The 21,138-nt window shown below is 28.0% G+C and overlaps 3 protein-coding genes across 19 annotated transcripts; 1 reads left to right on the forward strand and 2 right to left on the reverse strand.

Moving 5' to 3' along the window:
- Nucleotides 1-80: 80 nt before the first annotated feature.
- On the reverse strand, nucleotides 81-13,915 carry LOC117601078 (hrp65 protein). Of its 8 annotated transcripts, none has more exons than XR_004580592.2 (13): nucleotides 13,559-13,915; nucleotides 12,445-12,642; nucleotides 12,157-12,375; nucleotides 11,579-11,880; nucleotides 11,058-11,353; nucleotides 10,780-10,970; nucleotides 10,504-10,597; nucleotides 10,276-10,295; nucleotides 3,162-3,218; nucleotides 2,935-3,027; nucleotides 2,536-2,755; nucleotides 2,242-2,292; nucleotides 81-2,014 (listed from the first exon to the last, which is right to left on the reverse strand). XR_004580592.2 is itself a non-coding variant. In XM_034317380.2 (9 exons), the coding sequence occupies exons 1-9, from the start codon at nucleotides 13,781-13,783 to the stop codon at nucleotides 7,430-7,432; spliced, it is 1,752 nt and encodes a 583-aa protein (XP_034173271.2). In that variant the 5' UTR covers nucleotides 13,784-13,915; the 3' UTR covers nucleotides 6,744-7,429. The 8 variants fall into 8 exon arrangements, 6 of the variants coding, with proteins under 6 accessions (XP_034173271.2, XP_034173268.2, XP_034173269.2 ...); XR_004580591.2 differs by having other exon boundaries at nucleotides 10,504-10,600; XM_034317380.2 differs by lacking the exons at nucleotides 81-2,014; nucleotides 2,242-2,292; nucleotides 2,536-2,755; nucleotides 2,935-3,027; nucleotides 3,162-3,218 and adding an exon at nucleotides 6,744-7,648 and having other exon boundaries at nucleotides 10,504-10,600; nucleotides 12,445-12,627.
- On the forward strand, nucleotides 13,869-20,318 carry LOC117601077 (uncharacterized). 10 transcript variants are annotated; one of them, XM_034317366.2, is made up of 15 exons: nucleotides 13,869-14,003; nucleotides 14,453-14,602; nucleotides 14,688-16,109; nucleotides 16,200-16,561; nucleotides 16,638-16,988; nucleotides 17,081-17,351; nucleotides 17,438-17,856; nucleotides 17,937-18,161; nucleotides 18,259-18,734; nucleotides 18,818-18,929; nucleotides 19,030-19,252; nucleotides 19,358-19,579; nucleotides 19,695-19,857; nucleotides 20,011-20,106; nucleotides 20,178-20,318. In XM_034317366.2, exons 2-11 carry the CDS (start codon nucleotides 14,587-14,589, stop codon nucleotides 19,183-19,185), a joined length of 3,810 nt encoding a protein of 1,269 aa, XP_034173257.2. In that variant the 5' UTR covers nucleotides 13,869-14,003; nucleotides 14,453-14,586; the 3' UTR covers nucleotides 19,186-19,252; nucleotides 19,358-19,579; nucleotides 19,695-19,857; nucleotides 20,011-20,106; nucleotides 20,178-20,318. The 10 variants fall into 10 exon arrangements, with proteins under 10 accessions (XP_034173257.2, XP_034173263.2, XP_034173260.2 ...); XM_034317372.2 differs by lacking the exon at nucleotides 13,869-14,003 and having other exon boundaries at nucleotides 14,323-14,602; nucleotides 19,358-19,655; nucleotides 19,748-19,857; nucleotides 19,996-20,106; XM_034317369.2 differs by lacking the exon at nucleotides 13,869-14,003 and having other exon boundaries at nucleotides 14,323-14,602; nucleotides 19,358-19,655; nucleotides 19,748-19,857.
- On the reverse strand, nucleotides 20,281-20,935 carry UQCR-6.4 (Ubiquinol-cytochrome c reductase 6.4 kDa subunit). Its single transcript, XM_076692869.1, has 3 exons — nucleotides 20,851-20,935; nucleotides 20,688-20,740; nucleotides 20,281-20,510 (listed from the first exon to the last, which is right to left on the reverse strand). The coding sequence occupies exons 2-3, from the start codon at nucleotides 20,726-20,728 to the stop codon at nucleotides 20,396-20,398; spliced, it is 156 nt and encodes a 51-aa protein (XP_076548984.1). The 5' UTR covers nucleotides 20,729-20,740; nucleotides 20,851-20,935; the 3' UTR covers nucleotides 20,281-20,395.
- Between the last annotated feature and the right edge of the window lie 203 nt (nucleotides 20,936-21,138).

A 21,138-nucleotide genomic window follows, 5' to 3' on the forward strand; every position in this document is an offset into this window, starting at 1 on the left:
TCTTTATTGCCTTGCGAGCTTAGCGCAATGTTCTGTGTAAATACAACAGAGACATTGTATGTACGTGTACGTTTTAAAAAGTTATATTTTTGTTGTTAAATTTTTTAGTTATTATGACAAGCATAACGAGATATGCAATGGTATTTAAAATTCCTATGTTGCAATATAGTTATGTACATTGTAAATCGCACAAAATTACGAATGAGTTTCTCCAAAAAAAAATCATGAATTCTTTTAGATTGAAAAATGATTTGCGTTAACATAGCAAAGTATAATAAATATCTATACATATATGTTAGAACAAATTATACTATCGGCAATTTAACGTAAATGTTAAATCCATTCGCTTATATTTTGTTAGAGGGTATACATTTATAATTTTTTCTCCTTTTAGTAGAAAATGTTTGATATACAAATTCATTCGGTGCCTTTCAAATAAAAATGTATAATTTGAATATTGCTTCTGTGAATTTAAAATGCTACTGATAAGTGGCGCAAGAGAATGATGAATATTTGAATAGTTCAAGTTACTAAGACCATTTAAAAACAAATCTTTAATTCAAAAAGAAAAGGCACCAAATTAATTTGTACACTTAACATAATCAGATTAAAAAAAATATACGACAATGTATATTAATTGTAGAGCAGTATTTTACAAGGAAAAAAAAACAGAATCTGTCTTGTCTTTCTTTCATCGATAAAGTATATTTATATTTTATATGATAATTTATCTTCTATATAATATTTTTACGTGAAGTAACAATAAATACCAGAAACAGAAGAAAGTGAATGGATCGAAAGATAAAAGAAAAATTTATTTGTCGATAAAAACATTTAGATTATTTATTAGTATTCCGATTACTGTGCGAGGCACAGTAAAAAGAATTGTGTTATTATTAAAGGCATTTGTCACGCAGGCGTGTCTAAGATCGGTACCGAAACGAAATACTCGTAAATGCTGAAAAAGAATACGAGACAGCAGATTCAATCTTTGATCGCAGCATGAATTGAGCGAACAATTTCTCTGCATTACTTCTATCTTGTATATATAAAACCGAACTATGCCTAATTGTATGTATGTAATTATTTATGTGTACATTATATTTTATCGTGCGTTATGTTTGGCTGAATGAAGGTGAAGAAAATGATCGATAAACCTTTTTATTGATCATTTTCTTACAGTCGGTAGCAATGGTTGGTGATGGATATTCGATGTTTCTGATCTACAAATTGAATCGACTTCTTAAATTATTAACTCCAAAATTTCAATAAGATTCTACAAAACATCAAACACAATTGATTGATATGATTTCATCGGACATTAATCCGATGAAAAATAAAGAAAAATTAACTTTTATATGCTCCATTCATGTGTGAGTAAATATACTACTTTTTGAGCACTTGAATACTTCAAATCTATTCTCTTAAAGTGTTGCAACTTTTTTAATATTACAATGTTTTCAATTATTCAAAATGTCCCGAGTAATTCTCTTGATTCCATCGCTAATGATAATGTTCAATGCAAAGGGGGAAGTATACCGCACGTGTTGTTAATCGTTATGCAATAATTAAATATGTATTTAAATGTATCCTATATGAAACGCGTTGCGTTTAAAATTCGATAATATATATACACACCATAAAGATGAACATTCTTTTCACTTTAATAATTCTTATGCTTTCACATTAATCATTCAAACGGATCTAGTAAATTTTTGTACGATATTAATTTTATGAAAGGAACATCAGGAGCATTTTTTCAAATTTACAAGAGTATTATCTATTTTAAGAATTTGTGATTTGTTTAAATAAAAAATTAGGAATAAATATTACAATAACATAAATAATTGTTTTTATATATTAAAAATTATGTTAATGATACATTTGAGAAACTATATTTTCTTGCTTGCAGATATAATACAAGACGATTTTTAAAAATAAAATCATTTACTTAACTTAATATTATAATTTGTCAGGAGGTGAATTATTTGATAATTGATATTTGACATCAAAACTGTAACAGAAAAAATTTTATGTTTATAAAATTTTATTTATATTCGTGGTTTTTACATTATATGAATTAAAAATGTCAGTGCATACGTGAACAAAATTTGTCATCTTTACTCAGTACTCTAGCCAGAAATTCATCATAAAAAAATATACTTTTACATTTCAACATTCTTATTATTTATAGTGTTAGTAACGAAGATGTATTAATGCACGAATATAATAAACAATCACCTTCGAGTCGTAAGTTTGATGTGGTTTCATCTCGCAATATCCTTGAAGTGCCTGTAAGAAAAATGCATACTCAATTACTAAGAGGGTACAACACCGTAATAAAATTACACAAAAAGTGTTCATTAATATCTCAGTAAATTGGTACACGTTGGAATCTTAAAGCTTCGTCATAAAAACTCAGCCCCGAAAGAAAATCATCATTAAAATTTTTATCATTTATGTAAATTGCAATAAATTTGAAATATTTAATATTTAAGTAAAAAAGAAACATAAAAGAAAGAAATTGTGTATTACCTTTAAATGACAAATCCGGTGGGAATGTGGATTAGAAAGTATGTGTGCAATTAGATATCCGATTTACATGTTTAAAATTAAAAAATACTAAAATGATTTAAAATTAAAACAGTATTTTGAAACTCTAAATCAGGTATCTGTAAATAACACTTTGTGTTTTTAACAATACTTCATAGATGAACGCAATCCACTGTTTGCTTCTTCCACGAAGTTCTCTCCCCTATAAAATAAAATTTTGATTAATATTATATATTCAAGCAGCAACAAACACGTATGTATTTTTACCTAAATATACTCAGTACACGTTGGAAAATTCATCGAATCTCTCATTATTACGTTAGTTGTCATCAACGAAATAAATTATTATATTTAATAATACACAAAAGAAATTAAACAAACCTTTCGACGTTAGTACTGGTCGATCTTTTGCAGATACAATTATTTCATGTTGCCATATCCTGGATAAATGCAGGATGAACTGTCGTTGCAAAACTGCAAATAAATATTTCTATAAGAAACATAATACAGCATGTTTATTAAATAACTATTACAAGAATTTTATGAAATCAGAACGTTGGGAGTATCATAATTTATCATAAAATTCAAACATAATGATTTCTGCTTACCCTTTTATCTCCTGATACGTTCAGTTTTCTTCTTCAACCAGCAACAGCTATGAGCATCTGTAAACATAAAAATTGATATAAATGTTTTGAACGAGAACCTGGTATTTGCATCTTTAATATTTAATTTAGAAATTGGCAAATTAATACGTTTAATGTATAAGCTGAACATGAATTATCTGTTAAATAAAATTGATAGCAAATCTATAATTGTCAGAAACCTTTTCAGAATTTTAAATTTCAGGAGTGTGCAGTTTACAATACAAAACTATCTCTTTAATAACTACCACTTTTTGTGAATGAAAATTCATCCTGAATATTATTTATACATAAGTGTTCAGGATAGACAATAAAACAAAAAAACATTTCTTACAGTTTTAAGCAATATTGTTGTGAGTTTTAAACATGTATTGTAAAAGCACATGAATTGTATATCATATCTCTTCTAAGGACAAAATACATTTTTTTTTTTTTAAACTCATCACAGAGCATTATCAACCTATTAAGTTTCAGTTGATTGCGAAAAGTTCAATATTTTGTAAGAACCAAGTACGTATAATATCATTCATTGATAAATTATACATATTACCACCCCGAAACCAGGTATAGCATCAACACAGTATATCTCAAGGTTTGGTTTATTGAAATAAGTAATTAGTTACATCAGCCTAGATTTAAATAATGAACCTTGACAACCTTTTGCTAAAATTCGTATACAAATATAAGTTTGGTTGTCATAGGTAAAAATACGGTCTAGGCTGGAAAATTTGCACACAAGTATTAAAACTCCTATAGATTAAGTTTATATGGTATTATCCAAGTCCAAATGTAGAGTCCAAGTAAACCAAATACAGTTAACAAAATATGTAAATCATTCCAGATTATAATTTCTTTCATATGTCTTCATGAATATATCAAAGTTTCACAATGTTACAGATAAATTCAATTTCATTGGTAAAGATTATAAATAAAACATTTTTAAAAAGCCAATTTTTTAGAAGAACCTAGAATACAGTTTAAGTATCTGTTATAAAATTATGAGAAAAGTTGGATTAACATAAACTGAAGTCAAACTCGATAATTTCCTTTTGTAATCTTTACCAGAAACTTGTATAAATGTCCCACCCAAAGATTATAATAGAGTTACGCATAATAACAGTTTTACAAAATCTACTCACCTCAATACCAGTAGATTCATTGACTAGTAGTTTCAAGTAAGTAAGCCTATCTTGTGATTGCTGTGTCTCTCCTCCGTTAAAAGATTTTCTTGATTAATAACATTTGCTTTATATTATTCGTTAGTTCGCGATTGTAAGCAACCGCGTAGTACACTTGAACATGTAGTTGTTTTCTTCAAGAAAGAAGATGGATTATTTTGATCATGAGGATCAAATTTCATTCGTGTCTATACATCCACAATGCTTTGTCCATAGAAATGTTCAAAAGACATTATGTTATCAAATTATTGTACAATCAACTTAGAGAAGATTGTGTAGAGTAATGAAGGTTTTTTTATTCGTTGAACATTTTTCTCTTTGCTCGCATTTCTGAGCATTGTATTAAAACGATGTACCCAAGTTTGTCACATATGCATGCAAAATATTCACTGAATGAATATACATAGATTTGATCAATCCTATTGTAAGGACTGACTTTCATTCGGTGAATTGTAAACTGTATCTCCTTGAGAACACCTAATGATAAATATAACTTGACATAAGTTTCATTATGCAATTATTAATTATTACAAATATCTACATTACAGGCACACAGTAATTATTATAGGGTGAATTGACTTTAATTGGGATTGAAATTTTCATAAAGAGAGAAATAAGGACTGGTAGATTAAAATTAGATAGATAGAAAAATGTTGAAGAGTAATGCGAGAAATTCAGAGTTTTATAAAGATATTTTTATACCTGCTTTAGATTCATAGTCACATTTCTTCCACAGAAAATATATGTTAAATTTATAAAATTAAGAAAAGAGAATGAAAAATATTATATATATGTAACAGAACTTTATATAAATCTGACTATAGAAATAAAAAAAAGAGATTCGGCATGTAATATTTGTGTCAAATAATACCTGAAAAAGAAACGTATATAGATAGTTGAAAATGAAAAATTTTTATAGTATGAAATCTAAATTTCAAAGTAAATACATTTTAATATAAAGCATCGTATTTACCTATATCACATTGTACTAATGTTTTAATTTGAAACAGATGTTACTGGATTAATATGAATTATGTGCGCATAATCCTTTATTTCATGTAACAAATATTCTTTTTCAAGATTATATTATTTTCAAAAATTGAAAGAAAGACATACAAATTTTGTTATAAAAATAGTCTCATTCAAATAGTTTATACCCAAAGCGTGTGTATCGCCACTAAGGTATTTATATTCCTAACATCTCACTTCAGCATGTAATTATTTCAACGTGCATATATTATTAATGATGAAATTAGACCAATTTATATTCAACTTTCCCCAATTAGTGTAAATGGACAATATATGCTTGTCATTTAAATGTTTATAAGTTTTATAGGTACTACTTTGTCTAATATTTTTTAATGTAGCCTGTAATTCTTTTCATATAAAAGCTATAAAAAAAAAATTAAAAAAAGAAATTGCGTTTAGTATATTACAAGTGATAAGAATACATACATTACAACCTTTGTGTCATGTTTAGTAAAAGCAGTCATCCTACAATAGTCGATAATATATTATTTGGTCTACAATATTGTAGAAGTATGCTATTTTCATGTGAAGTATAATTTAATCCCCATATGTAGTAACTTGAAAAAGTTCAATTGTATTTTTGCGAAATTATAATGGGTATTTAAGATCCAGAATTGTCATTGTTTCTCTCATTGGGTATGATTTATGTACTGACAACAATAAAAACCATAAGTTTTCGCATTATCCTTCAAGTACACATATTTGTGAGTGCTATAGAGCGTTTGAAGATTATTAATTAAATAAATAGTTACTATATATGGATATATGTGTATATATATATATATATACACATATATATATATAGACCTTTATTCATAAAATTCCTTTCTGTCAGTTAAGTTCCTTCACAAAGTTTGAGTAGCACAATTACAGATGATTCTGCTGATATACGTCTTATTCTAACACAATTACTTTTATAAAGCTTTTAAGTAATGCAGAAATTGCATACTGTTCTCATGATGAGTATTACACTGCCGTTAACTTAAAATCATGTATGTACGAATATCGATAATATATTCTCTCTATCTAAAACTCTCGACATAGGCTTAATCTGCCTATTGCAATTTCTCTTCTTATAGAAAGATTATCATGGAATGACTGATCTCAATTTCAGTCATCATTGCAACCTTAAAAACTAATTTAATATTCCCTTGTAATCATAAAGTACAAACCTAAAGGTACGTTCAAAATATAATATCGTTACTTTCAACTTCTTGAAAAACTACCGAGTCAATGAATGACCAACTAATAATGATAATATAATGATACAATAGTGACAAAAACTAACGTTATGTTTTTCTTAAATATTTACATTCTTTTCCATAAAGTAAAATTCTCATTTCTTTTTTTTTTTTTTTATTTAAAATATTAATTGACAATGAATATACTTTGTTTCTACATTACCGAACATTAACACAAAATTCATGAAGTGACACCTTAAACTCAAACTTTAGTTCTCTTTATTCTTAGAGAAGAACCGTCTCTATGAAATAAAAAAGGCATACGATTTCAATATTGTTTTTTACACTTAGAAGTCGCTAAAGAATACAAATGTGTTGTGAATTGTCAACATTAACGGTATCAATTTTTAAGGCTTTATGTTTGAGAAAAAAAAAAAAAAAGAAGAAAAAGAAAAACATGTCAACCTACAGAATTCGTCAATATATCAAACTTATTATTAGTATCACTAATAATGGAAAAATAATGTCTCTATCACTTTTATCGTGGTTACAAAACTTACGTTTGTTTATATTCTGTATAAAATAAGCAAATGATTCATAATGTTATCAAATCAGATCGAATAAGAACGATATAAAATCGTTCTAAAATATTACGCCCTTTTCATTTCTCCCTATTCATTCATTCATGCTAATATTTTCTTTTCCCTATGATATAAAACACGAAAGATGATCGATAGTAAATGTTGGAAAAATGATTGAAGAATATAATGCGAACTATCAGAAAACGTTCTTTTCGACAGTTATATATATAAAAAAAAAAAAATTGTTATAATACTGCGACATTTTAGTAGCGTCTTCTCTTATTAGGATAATCATCCTGACGATTTCGATCACTTCCACCTTGCCAACGACCACTACCTCCACTACCTCCACGACCGCCACCCATATTACCCATGTCAACCCTCATATCCATCAAATCCATTATTTGACCACGATCGTCATTATAACCCCCTCGGCTACCCCGATCCATACTGTTATATGCATCCATGAAAGACTTTGGATCCTAACCGATATCAGAAAAGGTCGAGATCGTTATTTGTGCGTAAAGTAAAAGCGGTCGTTTTTAAAATCAGAGTAGAAATTATTTGTCCGATAATCATTGAAGTGAATGTGCCAACGATTCCCGTTTAAACGGTGAACAATGATGTTTTGTAGATTTTGGATGTACCATAAATACATTTCATGGTTCAGGGCGACCATCCACGTTTGACAGCAGCACAGGTCATCGTCAATTTTCGTCAAATCACATAGAAAAGAAAGGGGAAAACACAATGTTAGATGTTGTTTGTACGTACAACATTAGTAGAATTGTATGCGTGAATAATACACGCGCTAAAACAAATGACATACGAATAAATGTTATACAGCTTTCAGAAATATAAAATGTCGTTTTATCGACATCGATTACCCTTATTAGACCAAGCAAATGCCCAACATTAATTAAAGATGATAATTACTGTCACTTCACTTGTCATCGCTTGTTAGGTTTAAGTAACGCGTGTTTCCAACTATGTTAAAAGTTCCACACATCTGTGCCTTTTAAATCTGTCTCTCCTCCATATTGCCATTTTCCCTAGAGAAGACTATCATGCTTGGTACTGTATACGAAATTTTTCTACCTGTAAAGTATACAGAAATACATAAATGTGTGCGTGTGTATAAGCAATGAAGTAAATTTTCACACCCTAAAATCCCAGAACACTTGTGAACATTTCTTCAATGACGCTAATCTATTAAGGTATAATAGTAGCATTAAATTTCACACAATTCTGAAGTTTAAATATTGATCAAAGCAGCAAAGAGACGTGATCAAGGTCTCTAAGTAAACCTTTTTTTTCAATAATTATACCACAGAAGTGTGTATTATAATAATCATTTTAAGCTTGATTATATCTCAGAAATTAGAATTAATACTGCTGTACTCAGAAACTACATTTGAAATACTCTATTCTTAAATTATTAGAATTAGATTAATTTCTGAATACAGCTAATCATAATGAATTATTATTTAATACAGTTGGGCATTTGTTGGTTAATAAATATCAAATGATTACTATGGAACTAATGTATACAATGGAAAATAATATTCCATAAAAGAAATTCAAAATACAAATTTTCATTTTAGCATTTCAAGTTTTTCATTTATCAGAAATCAATTCTGGTAGTTCCATAGTAAATAATATACCTAATCATTAAGGCAACTAGAGAAAATAGAAGGCAGAGCCTCCTGTCTGCAAGCATATGGAGAGACCAATGTAGCTAAGTTTAGTAATACAATTTTGATTGTAAGTTTCCATCGGTAAATGCCCAGATAATACCTCAATGGAGTATTTGAAAGAATTTTGTCGGTTTCACGTAATTTATGAAACCTTCATTCATAATGAATATTTAAGTCTTTAATTATTTTATTGTGTATTTAATCAGAGACATTACTAATCAGCATATCATCAACAAAAGTAATAAAAAGTATTTCTTTTTTTCAAGTAATCATATTTTGTATTACTCGTTGAATGTAATACTATTTATTCTCTATAAATATATTGGGTAACACCTGCCTGAACGTAGCAGAAATAAACAATTCCCTTCGATAAGAGACAGATGTACTGTAAATCCAATACATTTAAAAGATGAAGAATTTAAACATGACAAACGAAATACAACCTGCCTATGCAACTCTTCGCGTATCTTATTAGATTTGTCGAGTGTGAAAGAACTGTGATCGAATAATTCCTAATATTTGTCGTTGAAATATCAACCTGTACTGGAACAATTAGGTTTAATTTTATATCACGGGTTTTCTAATTATGCAGGAATAATTTTTCCATAAACGCGAGTATTAGACAAATATCCTCCAACGAATATTTCAGAGGTTCTCCAATAAATATTGGAAAGATATTTGGATGTGTAAAACCACTTTAGGTTTTCATCATTTTGTAAATGATTATTTAGAGATATTTCTATAACATAGTACAATTTAAGAAGTACGAAACAGATGAGACATATGAAAAATACAAATGTTCCTACGTATGTAGAACAGACATATTGCGATAATATATCACCACCTAAACATGTGTTCTGAGTGTATCTAATATCAAATACAGTATTCAATTTCCGTTTTAACGGAAAATTGCGCAATTTAACTTCTCCTTATAGTGTATCGTCAATGGAAAAAATAACCCCCTACTAAGTATAAAATTTACATATGTGCCCATTGACTCCTCCACATGTTATAGCCAATTAAAACAGAATTAATTCGTACGAAACATATTATATTGAAAATACGTGTACGTCAACAAAATTGGCATTGTTGCAGACATTAGAACTCTGCTATATTGGAAGGCATGCTTCATGGGAATAATTATAAAGTTTTTCCAGCACAATTTGCACAGGTTTTCACTAACAGTACCGATTCTTTTGTCATGCAAGAACACAGTTCGATTGTTCTAAGAAAAAATTCCTGCATATAGATGTAACAGTTTGATTCATATTACTATAGATGAAAATACGTGTATGAAGAAAAAAAAAAATATATATATATATATATATCGAACTCAAACATGTTGAAACAAAATAAGTAATTGTTTTAGTAAGAAAAAATAAATGATATAATAATTTAATGGGATACATTACCACTGGCATGCTGCTTCCACCTGTAACGAAACACAATTTATTATTAATAAAAACTACTTCAACTTCTCTATCATTCAAAAAGAAAAATATAATGAATATATTAATGTATTATAAATACATATTATAGGATGAAACAACTCGTAAGGTACTTTAACAAAAAATGTATAAAAGGACATTACACATGAAATTTAAAAAAAATATAAAGTACTTTAATATTTAGAAACTTACCGTCAGGTTGACCGTATCCATCACGATCGCTATTACTGACGGAATCGTAATTTTTTCCTCCTAGTCCACCCCCGCCGCCGCCTCTCATTGCTTGCTCCTTAAATATAAAGGGAATATAACCCTAAGCATTATTAAGAAACATGAATAAACTGATAATTAAAAACCATAAATGATGTATCGCTATAATACGCAATTTAAGTTTAATTAAGTAACAAGCGCCATAGACTTCGTTGGAGAAAATGGCGTTATAGAAAAAGCAAAAAGATACTTAATTACCTGCATGAATAAATTATTTTCCTGTTGACGCCTGTGTAACTCCTCTTCTTGTCTTCTTATACGCATCGCCATTTCTTCTTGTTGTCTTCTTCGTAATTCTTCTTCACGTGTTCTTTGCTCTTCCGCTTGTCTTTCCTTCATTTCCCATTCCCGTTTTTGTCTCTCACGATCCGCTTCACGCATACGTAGTTCTATAATCAAAAAAATTGGTTTATATAAATATATTTGTATTTCAATTATGATAAAATAATATTTTTTCCACAATATTTATTACTTACGTTCTCTTAATAATTCAGTTTCATGTTCATAACGTGCAAATTCCATTTGAGCTTCTAATTTTTCTTCTTCCATTGCCATTTCCCTTTTCAGTGCCTCTTCTTTTTGCTTGTATAGTTCATGAAGTTGTTTCCACCTTGTTCCATATTCATGTTCAAAGCTTCCTATTTGTGCAAATCTCGGACCAATATCACGAGCTTTAAAGAATTCCGGATTTTTTCGAGGTAAATTTTTGTCCGGATATCCATCGACGTCATCTTGTTGTTCAAATGGTTCAACTACTACTGGGCGTAAGGAACTGTAAACATCATATTCTACTTAAACATACATACTTATTAAAAAGTAATACTTTGTATTCCAAGTTGTCGGCGCACAACACAAACAATTATTGTATCATGCTTCCTATTGGAATGAATTTCTTTTCCCCAATTACATTAACAGGCACTTATTGATTACTTAAGAAAATCAAATAAGCGTGGCGTTGGGGATAATCAAATTATCGTATGCTGTAATAAAAACTTACGCAGTCAAGAAATAACATCCTTCAGTACACTTCCTCAATGCAAGTTGAGCCGATGGCTTTCTACAGAATTCTACAATTCCCTCTCCAGTAGACTTTCCCCTATCATCTACTATCACTATCGCACGTTCAATTTCTCCAAACACACTAAACGCTCGTTCAAGTAGTTCATTTGAAATCCAAGGTGTAAGATTCTTAACTTTAATTGTAGACGAGTGAGGGGCGAAACGGACTTTAAGCGCGCGTCCTTTACGCATTGTACCATCTAATTCATGTTTTGCTTTCTCAGCATTTACCCTGTAATCCTGCACATTAAATACCCTTTAGAAATATATCTTAGCGATATATGAATATGATTTACAAAGCAACTAGCACATCATAATTATAAAATTGCAGCCAAGAATATTTATCATTTTATATCAAACGGTAATTGTTTTAATCATTTGTTTAAACCTGCAGCAGATAAATGGCATATTATATATTTTTATGTTATTATTTCGGCAATTAAAAAAACCTGACACTTCTCTGCCGTTGGATTAAATGAAGAACTATAATTAAAAAACGACTGAAATTAAATTTACCATTCTGAGAAATGCAAAATTTTTCTCCTTATTAACAAACAGTTCAGATATTTCACCATACTGTTGAAACATCTGTTGGATCTCTTCTTCTGTAACATCATTTGTTAAGTTTCCAATATACAAACGATTACGCCCACTAAATTTCTTTTCTGTAGTTTCTTGAGGTGGCAAATCATGAGTTGGCCCACTAATACCCATAATGCGCTCCATTAAACGATCCTAATATACATAAAAAAAAGTGTTATTTTATTTAGATAAATATAATTTATACTTTAAAAGATTACTTACATCTTGCGAACGATTTCCTAGGTTTCTATCACTACCTCCGCGTCCACCTCTGCCGCCGCGCATTCCACCGCCACGTCCCATTCCCATTCCCATTCCCATTCCCATACCCATTCCCATTCCACTTCCCATTCCTTCGTTCATGGTATTATCCATACCTCCATCCATGGAATCACTCATTTTCATCTGCAATATTTTCTTCTTTTCAGAAATTTATAAATTACTAACATGCTTAAACCGTGTAATACATGATAATAAAATATAGTTATCTATTTATTCATGTAAATTCAATAGCTATCAATTTGGAATACAATGTGTTAAGGATAACTTCTATGTTTAGGGGTAAACTATTCGTGTAGTAACAAATGTTGTAACAGTATTATTAATTTTTTCTGAATTCTCCCTATCATATGTATATTTTAATTATGCCCAAATTTAATATTAATATTAGTATTATAATTCTGATATTACATAATAATAAATGTGTATAAGAAAACCTTCTTACATTTATATGTACATGAAATTGTTTGAAACACGTGTTTGAAAATTAAGAATACTTATCCACCATCTTAGTTTAGAAGCGCGCCATTTTGTACTCAGTCTACAAAGAAAATCGATATACCGAACTTTGCACATTTTTATTAGAAACCAAAAAATAAGGAAAAAAAAAATAGCATTTTAAAAGGAAAAAAAATAAATTTTTACCGAGAAGTATCTCCTTTATTTTGATACTGAATTTAAGTTTGAATATCTTAAGTTTCATACATTAACTTTACTATACTGTTCTAATTTTTTATACATTTTTTCCAGTTATAACAGTAAAAAATACTATACATATAAATAACATACAGAATAACGCTCTATACACCGTACCATATATTAAAGTATGCTTGTAACAATATACATATTTTCTTCTCCTTTTTAATATTATAAATCTGTATAGAATATTTAAACAACAAAAATATTCAGAGAAACTAAAATAGTACTTTAGAAATTAAAAATAAGAGTTTAAAAACGTGTATTACGCAGTCATTTGAAACAAATATGGCGGTACAAAGAGGAACAAGGAATATCTGAAATACCTTAATTTCCTATTAAAAAAACATAAAATTCTTACCGGCCCATCATTATTTCTGTTTCCACCTCCCATTCCTCCTCCACGTCCACCAGAAAATCGCGTACCGCCTTTTCTACCACGCGGTCCACGATTTCCACCGCCGCCGCTACTGCCTCCACCTCCGCCGCCGCCGGGTGGATTACGTTCTCGTGGATTTTCATTACTACTTTCTGTAGTTGTATTCGGCAGTTCTGGTTTTACATTTGGTGATTCGGCTCCCGCCATCGTTCGTTAAAAGAAAACTTATGTCTCACCAAGAACAAACGTTTTTCGGAAGTACTGATCCCAACTTCTCTCGAACTTTCCTTCTAACGAAGCGTTCACTATGGCGTCCAACAGCAAAGAGAACGAAGTCGCCAAGTAGAAGACCTACTAGAGGAACTTCCCCCACTACGTACCGTCATATCCGGTGCATTCAAAGTGCAATTTTCTAAAGCGGTGATTGGTTAGTTTGATTAGTTCCAACTTGTTTGATTGGTTAATAGATACAAATGTAACGTTACCATATTGAATCAACGGATCTAATTGGATGTGACAATTATTAACCATAGATCATTCACATAAAAATTATTAAATATTTGATGTTTTGTTTTTATTAACTCGTAATAAATTGAAACACATTTAGCAATAGTATTAATTATAATGTCCTATCATAATCAATTTTGTCGTGCACTTTCAAATTCTATATTTTTCTTAAATCTCTTCGTCAACTCTGATTGGTTCAAGTATGCTTTGTATGCGCAAGCGCTTTTGCGGCATTTTGCGGCATTTGTGGTACTAAGCGTGCATGCCGCCTGCATGTCCAAAAACCTTCTCACATAATAACAGTTTCAATGTTATTTATTTTGTAATATCTGATAGATACAAGTCAAATATTATATTTTAATGTTGTAGATATGTATTCACGCATATATATAATGTAGGTATTTATTTCATTGCAATACAAAAGAGTAGTACAAAATTCTCAGTAAAATTGAAAGACATGTGTAGAATTGAATATATTGATGTGAAGTTTAAAAATATTTAAAATGGTTTTATCAGTAGGTAAGTCACACGTAATGTAATGTAAATTATTGAACATTTAAATATCTGCTATAATTTCTATTACATTTATTCATATACTTAACAGAGTTATTGAAGCGACTAAACGCAAATGAAGAACCTTTACCTAAACGTTTAAAATTAGCAGAAAATGTTTTTCATGCTGTTGAAGTACCAATAGCATATAAGGAAGATCTTATTTTACAATGGCTTTGTAAAATATCTAATGGAGATCAAAAGGCTTGGAGCTTATTAAGAAGCTGTTTAAAAATTAAACATCTGGATATTAAAATTAATGTAAAAAAGTTATTGGTTAATACCCTTATTGAAACACTTCAAAAGGGTATAAAAGATACGTACAGTGATGTTTTTAAATGTTGTGAATTAATAATTGCTAATGATGGAGTACAACAATATTTTAACAGCAAACCAGAGGAGTTAGGACTTTTGATAAAGTCTTTATTAGAATGCATACATAATATTCTTGAATGCAATTTTAACACTGAGAAACAATCAATAGAAGAAATAAGCATAAAATTCGTTAACAAAAATGATGAACTCTCATTAACAGCTTACAACACAATAATTACTGTCATAGAAAGTATGATCCAAATGTATAAAACTACTTCTACTATAAAAGATAATTTAAGAACTATATTTATACGTGATGTTTTATATCCTGTATGTGATATAATTGATCATAAACGCACTGATAACACAAATAGATTGGGAGCTGTAACTTACAAGTGCATTCAGCAATTGATTTTCAAGAAAAAACATGTACAAAGTAAAGAATTTATAGAGGACAAAAATATAATACAGTTTGAAAATTTATTATCCATTTTAGCCAAGGAAGCAAAGACAAAAGATCTTCAAAGTAATTTGGTGACATTTATCTTTTTTTTTCGTGCTGCAATAAATATTTTCAAGACAGATAATATCATATTAGATCTAATATTCAGAGAATTAGTAAAGTGTGCAGGAATATATGAAAAAGAAATCTTTAATTCTTTTTTGAAAAATTTAAATGATGTAACATTTGATTTTGACAATAAAATACACAACATTACATTGTTTGATTACTGTCAAAATATAATAGATAATATCCTATCAAGTAAAAAGATGAGTAGAATAGATTATGATCTTCTGACACAATTTTGTCATTTTAATCCTCTCTTAATTGAGAAGAATATGCAAGAGATATTGAAAAAAATATTTATGGGAAAATCAGTGCCAGAATGTACAAAACTAATTACCTCTATTATGGATGTTTGTATACATTTAAGGCAAGAAGAAAAAATAATTTCAACAATGTTGATCACTTTGAACAATTCCTTAAATAATAAAAATACAGAAATTGATATATCCTTTCTGAATGAATTCAAAGAAAAATTTATGAAATCAGTAAATAACATTACGAGTACGCAAAATATAAATATATTAAGAACATTAATATATCATTTAAAAACTAATTGTACGGAAGTGTTACAATCTGATGATACCTGTACAGGTAATAACTATGCTCTATCACTTTGTGCATAAATATTTGATTTAAATGATGATTTAGTAATAAACTAATATTAAATGTTATTTATTATAGGTAAAAATATTGTAATATTACAAGCAACAGTTAAATTGCTTACTACATTTTTAGATGGTACATGTGTTTTTGAACATACAGGAACATTAGCTTTTTATAAGAAGTTTGTGAATGATTTTAATGAGTTAAGAAATATTTTATCACTTTTGATAGCTCAAATGTTACACTTAAGTTATAATGAGAAAATTACCATAACGTTATTAGCTGCAATATTCTCATGGAACGAAATGCAAAGAGCACTCATATATTATATGCCAAAAATTGTTCCACAAAACTTGAAATTTCCTATATCAGAAGATCAGTGGCAACAATTGATTCAACGAATTACAAATTTTGGAACAGACAATAGTAAAAACAGTATGGTATGTTAATAACAGCTTAATTATTTATCTTATTTATGCAATATGTGTAACTGATAAATCAGTATTTTAATTACAGAACAAACTTATTTTACAACAAGTTAGGATATCTCAAAATTCTTTAAGTGAATCTTCAGTGATGCTTAATAATCTAATAGGTGGTTTAGAATATTCTTGGCAATATATATTAAAATTTGATACGCAAATAATACCATTTTTGAATAATGAACAGATATCAAAAATAGCAAATTTATTGTTAATACAAATGACATGCAATGCAGATAATTTTAGTGAATGGATAGAAGTGTTATACAAAGATAGCCTGCAAGAAAACAGAAGACTAGTACTATCTCTATCAAATTGTGTTTTCATTCAAATTGGACAATTAGTAACAGGAGTAACAAAATCTATAAGTGAATATTTTCATACTGTAAGTGTAAATCTTTTACTTACAGTAAAAGGTGCAAGTATTGTACAAAATTACTTAAATAATTTAACAATATTTATTTTATTATTTTGTAGGAATTCCTACTTGAAGCAGAAATGAATGAAAATAAAAAGTTAAATAATATATTAATACATATAAAAGAAGAATTATTAAAAGAAAAATGGATTTATGCAGATGATACATCTTTAACTAAAATTAAAATGCATTTAGAAGTATTGTTTCATCTACCTGTAATGTTTTTGAAATCTGAAATCAGAATAGCAATGTTTATGTTCATATTTGCTCTTAGAATGGAATGCAACCGTAACGATGAGATAATTTCATTATGTAACACGATATTTTCAGGTATTTTTTATTTAACAAATGCTGATACTATATATCTATAAAGGTTAACTCAAATTCAAATTATATGAAAAATTGTTAACTTTCAGATTTACTAGAAAAGTCTGATGTTAACATATTTGAGTATATAAATCCCTCCTTATTATTAAGTCAGTTACCACATAACAAAATTACTCAGAGAAGTATAGAACTATTTCTTAGAAGTTGTTTATCATATGCAGTTTTAAAGAAGCTTGTAAAATCTTCTATGAATTCTAAAAAGAATATTCTTCTTTTATTAAAATCTATGGAACATGTTAAAGCAAAATTAAACACTGATCAAAAGGTAATTATTAAAAAGGCAGAGAAGAAAATAAGTAAAACTATAATGAAAACAGTATCGTCAAAAATAACAGAAATTGACGACTTGAAAATATTGAATTTAATATTGAAAATCAATCTTACAAACGAAAGCGTTGAAGAAAAATTAAAAATATTAGCACAATCTATACTTGATGATATATTTATGGTAAATATTGTAATCAAGTTACTAAAGTTTATTATACTAATTTATCATATTTTTAATAATTGGGAGTATTTTATCAATAGAATGATAATAACAATAAAATAAGAAATGAAATGTTGCAAGATGGACTACAATTAGCAACTATTATCCTCCATAATCAGAAAATATTTCAAATTACGAATGAGACATTAAGAGGGATATGGTTTGTCTCCTTCAACTATCCGTGTGTTGATGTAATTTTACCTTTATTAGAATCAAGTGAAGCAAAAGAAGTACACGAATTATTTGAACATTTACATAATCAAGTGGTATGTAACTAATGATTACATGTTTATTTGATCATAACTGTAAATAATAACTATAATTATTATTATTATGTAAGTTCACAGTTTTATTTGATTACAGATAAAAGCTCTTTCCAATGCACAAGAAAATGATGTAGAAAACATTTATATAATATGGAATTCTATATTGAAAATAAATATGTCTAACAATCGAAGTAAACTACGCTTATTAGCTATCAGTAAATTAATTCAAACAATACAAAATATAATTATACCAAGAAACCTTTGGCCGAGTTTGTTGAAATTAATTCGAAACGTTCTCTCCACTAAGCATTTATATCTGCCGGGTTATGTTATAGACATGTGTATATTTGTTGGATTGAAAGCATTACAAGAGACTACAATATCAATTTGTAGTGACACATTAGAATTATGTAATGTATTACTAAAAACGAGAACAAGTTTAATTACAGATAGATTACCTGCATTATTATTATTATATAGACAAATATTGAGTATTGTTGTCCATAAATCCAAAATTATTATTAATAAATCTGAAGAATACATATTCAAATGTCTGGCACTGGATATTGAAAAGTAAGTGAACCATTTTTTATTTAACATAAATTTTTGTTTTATTTAATATAAAAATTAATGTATTTATTTTATTTTATATGTAGGTTTATAAACTTTTTAACAAAACTAAGAAAAGAATTGATTCATATAAGTCCTTATCTGATAGCAGATTTGTTGGAACTGTTTTCAGAAGATTCAATAGCAAGTTTTGTGAAGGTATTTCTTTTTATATTTATGTATTTACATAAACTTTTATTTTTAAAATGTATGTTCTTAAAATCATTTTAATATAATATAGTTCAATATTTCATTTCAGATTTCTTTACAAAACTGTATAAATCATTTAATTAGTATATGTGATCATCATGGAATTGCATTATTATCTCGAACACTACCTATTTCGATGCAAGAGATGTTTAAAGTTCAATTAAATGTATATAATCAATTTTACAAATTCTCTGGAAAAATTTAAGTAACACTTTATATATGACAATGTATGTACGGTTTTTATTATTCAAAATATCATGAATTGTATACATGTAAGTACTTATTGTTAATAATATACTTTCAAAACCGTTGATACTTAAAAATTTTGTCTAAATAAAAATATTTTTCTGTTTTGATATTATTTACAATTTCCACAGTCTGTTTATATGAACAAGAATTTATATTACATGAAAGATCTACAAAGTTAATATAAATAAATAAAACTTGTTTGTATTATTACACTTATCCGCTTTTCATATTCTTTGAAGGAGCAAAGAAAGCCACATGCATAAATATGTAATTAAAAAGTAAGCGGGAAATTGAAATGCTGGTAGAGGGAAGCTGCGTAGTCGAGAGGCTGATACGGTACTTTGGGTTAGGTATATTATTTTTACCTTCAGCACGACTAATATAGATTCGGCAGTTGTTACAACTATCATTATTTAGTTGTATTTAGTAAGTTTACAATTTCAATAAAAATTTTCTTTTTATCAGATTTTCATCAGAATCTAAAATTATATCGATAATGCGACTTTATATTACAAAAGGACAGTTTGCGGCTGTTCTTGTGCTAGGTTTTGCTACTGCTTATTATTCTTGGAATGAACCATTAAAACAATACGCGAAAGAAAACTTTGGAGGTAATAACGTAAATAAAGTAAGTCTTCTTGGTCATTAAAAGAGGTTAGGTAACAGTGTTAAAGTAAAACAATTAGGATATTGTTTCTGTCATTAATTTAAGCATAATTAAGTGTTAATCAAATATGCATAACGGAAATGTATTATACATATATAGTTTATCATCTTACAGGAGATACGCGATGACAAGGACAAAACAATTCTTTAACACACCAACAAAGATATCGTTATGTGTAGGTGGATTTATGGGATGCATTTTATGTTTCAAGTAAATATAATTTTATTAATATTAATTTAAAAAGTTTAACTGTAAGATGTAATTAATGTGTGTGCTTGCAGAATTTATGTACAAGATTATGTTACCCATTACAAAAAAAAAGATAATGAAATATATGCAAATATCATTTATGAAAAACGCAAGGAAAGAGAACAACAACTTAAATCAACATAAAACTCACATAGTTATTATTATATAATTATATTTAATAAATTACATATTTAATAATTTATACAACGCTATAGTTTAATTAGTAGTACAGTATGCAATATCTTACAATCTATTCTTCAAACTTTCCTCCATAAAAAGGTATGTATTTAGCAACTACTTTCCAATCAGTAAAATATATTACTCCCATGCCAGCTGCTCCTGCATAAATCATTGCAGATGGTAGCCTAATTCATAAAATGATTATGTATATTAAAAATTTATAAAAATATTGATAAGTAAAATGGTATTACATAATTAAAACATTCAACTGTTAAATCTTAATGAAGATACAAAACGTAATATTAAATACTTCAATAATTAAGTAATTAATATTTATGTTAAAAAATAAATGCAATATTTACCATTTTGTTGCTATTTCAAAATGCTTCTTTCCTAGCCGCATTTTGTTAGAACCCTGTAACAATTTAATGTAATTGAAATTTTTAAATAATCTATTAATTTAAGTCTTAACGTAAAATTAATATTCGTAACACTCCAAAAAGGTGTAACGAATCAAATACTTGCGTATATTAAACGAATATTCAAGAATTACGTAGTTTTTGTAGCACTACTAACTGCTACTGACCTGTAATTTGATGATACGAAGAAGAGTATCTCGTTCTGATTATTACAAAAATATTGTAAATGCCCTTTAACTTTTATTGAAAACATGCTTTGAAAATACATAGAAATATAATATTTTAACCATTTTTACACATATTTAGTAGGAAATTAAATTTTATATATATAAACGTTTTAATTATTTTGTATAAAAATCTTATAACTAATTTTACATCATTTTCCAATAAATAT

The sequence above is a fragment of the Osmia lignaria genome, chromosome 16 (genome assembly GCF_051020975.1).
Source record: "Osmia lignaria lignaria isolate PbOS001 chromosome 16, iyOsmLign1, whole genome shotgun sequence".
Classification (NCBI taxonomy): domain Eukaryota; kingdom Metazoa; phylum Arthropoda; class Insecta; order Hymenoptera; family Megachilidae; genus Osmia; species Osmia lignaria.

Coding starts and splice junctions, on each gene's coding strand:
- LOC117601078 (XM_034317375.2), bottom strand. CDS start 13,783: ATGGCGGGAGCCGAATCACCAAATGTAAAACCAGAACTGCCGAATACA. Junction 10,971..11,057: donor AACTGAATTATTAAGAGAAC/GTAAGTAATAAA, acceptor TTTTGATTATAG/AACTACGTATGCGTGAAGCG. Junction 10,601..10,779: donor AAAATAATTTATTCATGCAG/GTAATTAAGTAT, acceptor TTTATATTTAAG/GAGCAAGCAATGAGAGGCGG.
- LOC117601077 (XM_034317366.2), top strand. Junction 16,110..16,199: donor ATCTGATGATACCTGTACAG/GTAATAACTATG, acceptor TATTTATTATAG/GTAAAAATATTGTAATATTA. Junction 18,930..19,029: donor CAATAGCAAGTTTTGTGAAG/GTATTTCTTTTT, acceptor ATTTCATTTCAG/ATTTCTTTACAAAACTGTAT.
- UQCR-6.4 (XM_076692869.1), bottom strand. CDS start 20,728: ATGCGGCTAGGAAAGAAGCATTTTGAAATAGCAACAAAATG. Junction 20,511..20,687: donor TTTGAAATAGCAACAAAATG/GTAAATATTGCA, acceptor TTTATGAATTAG/GCTACCATCTGCAATGATTT.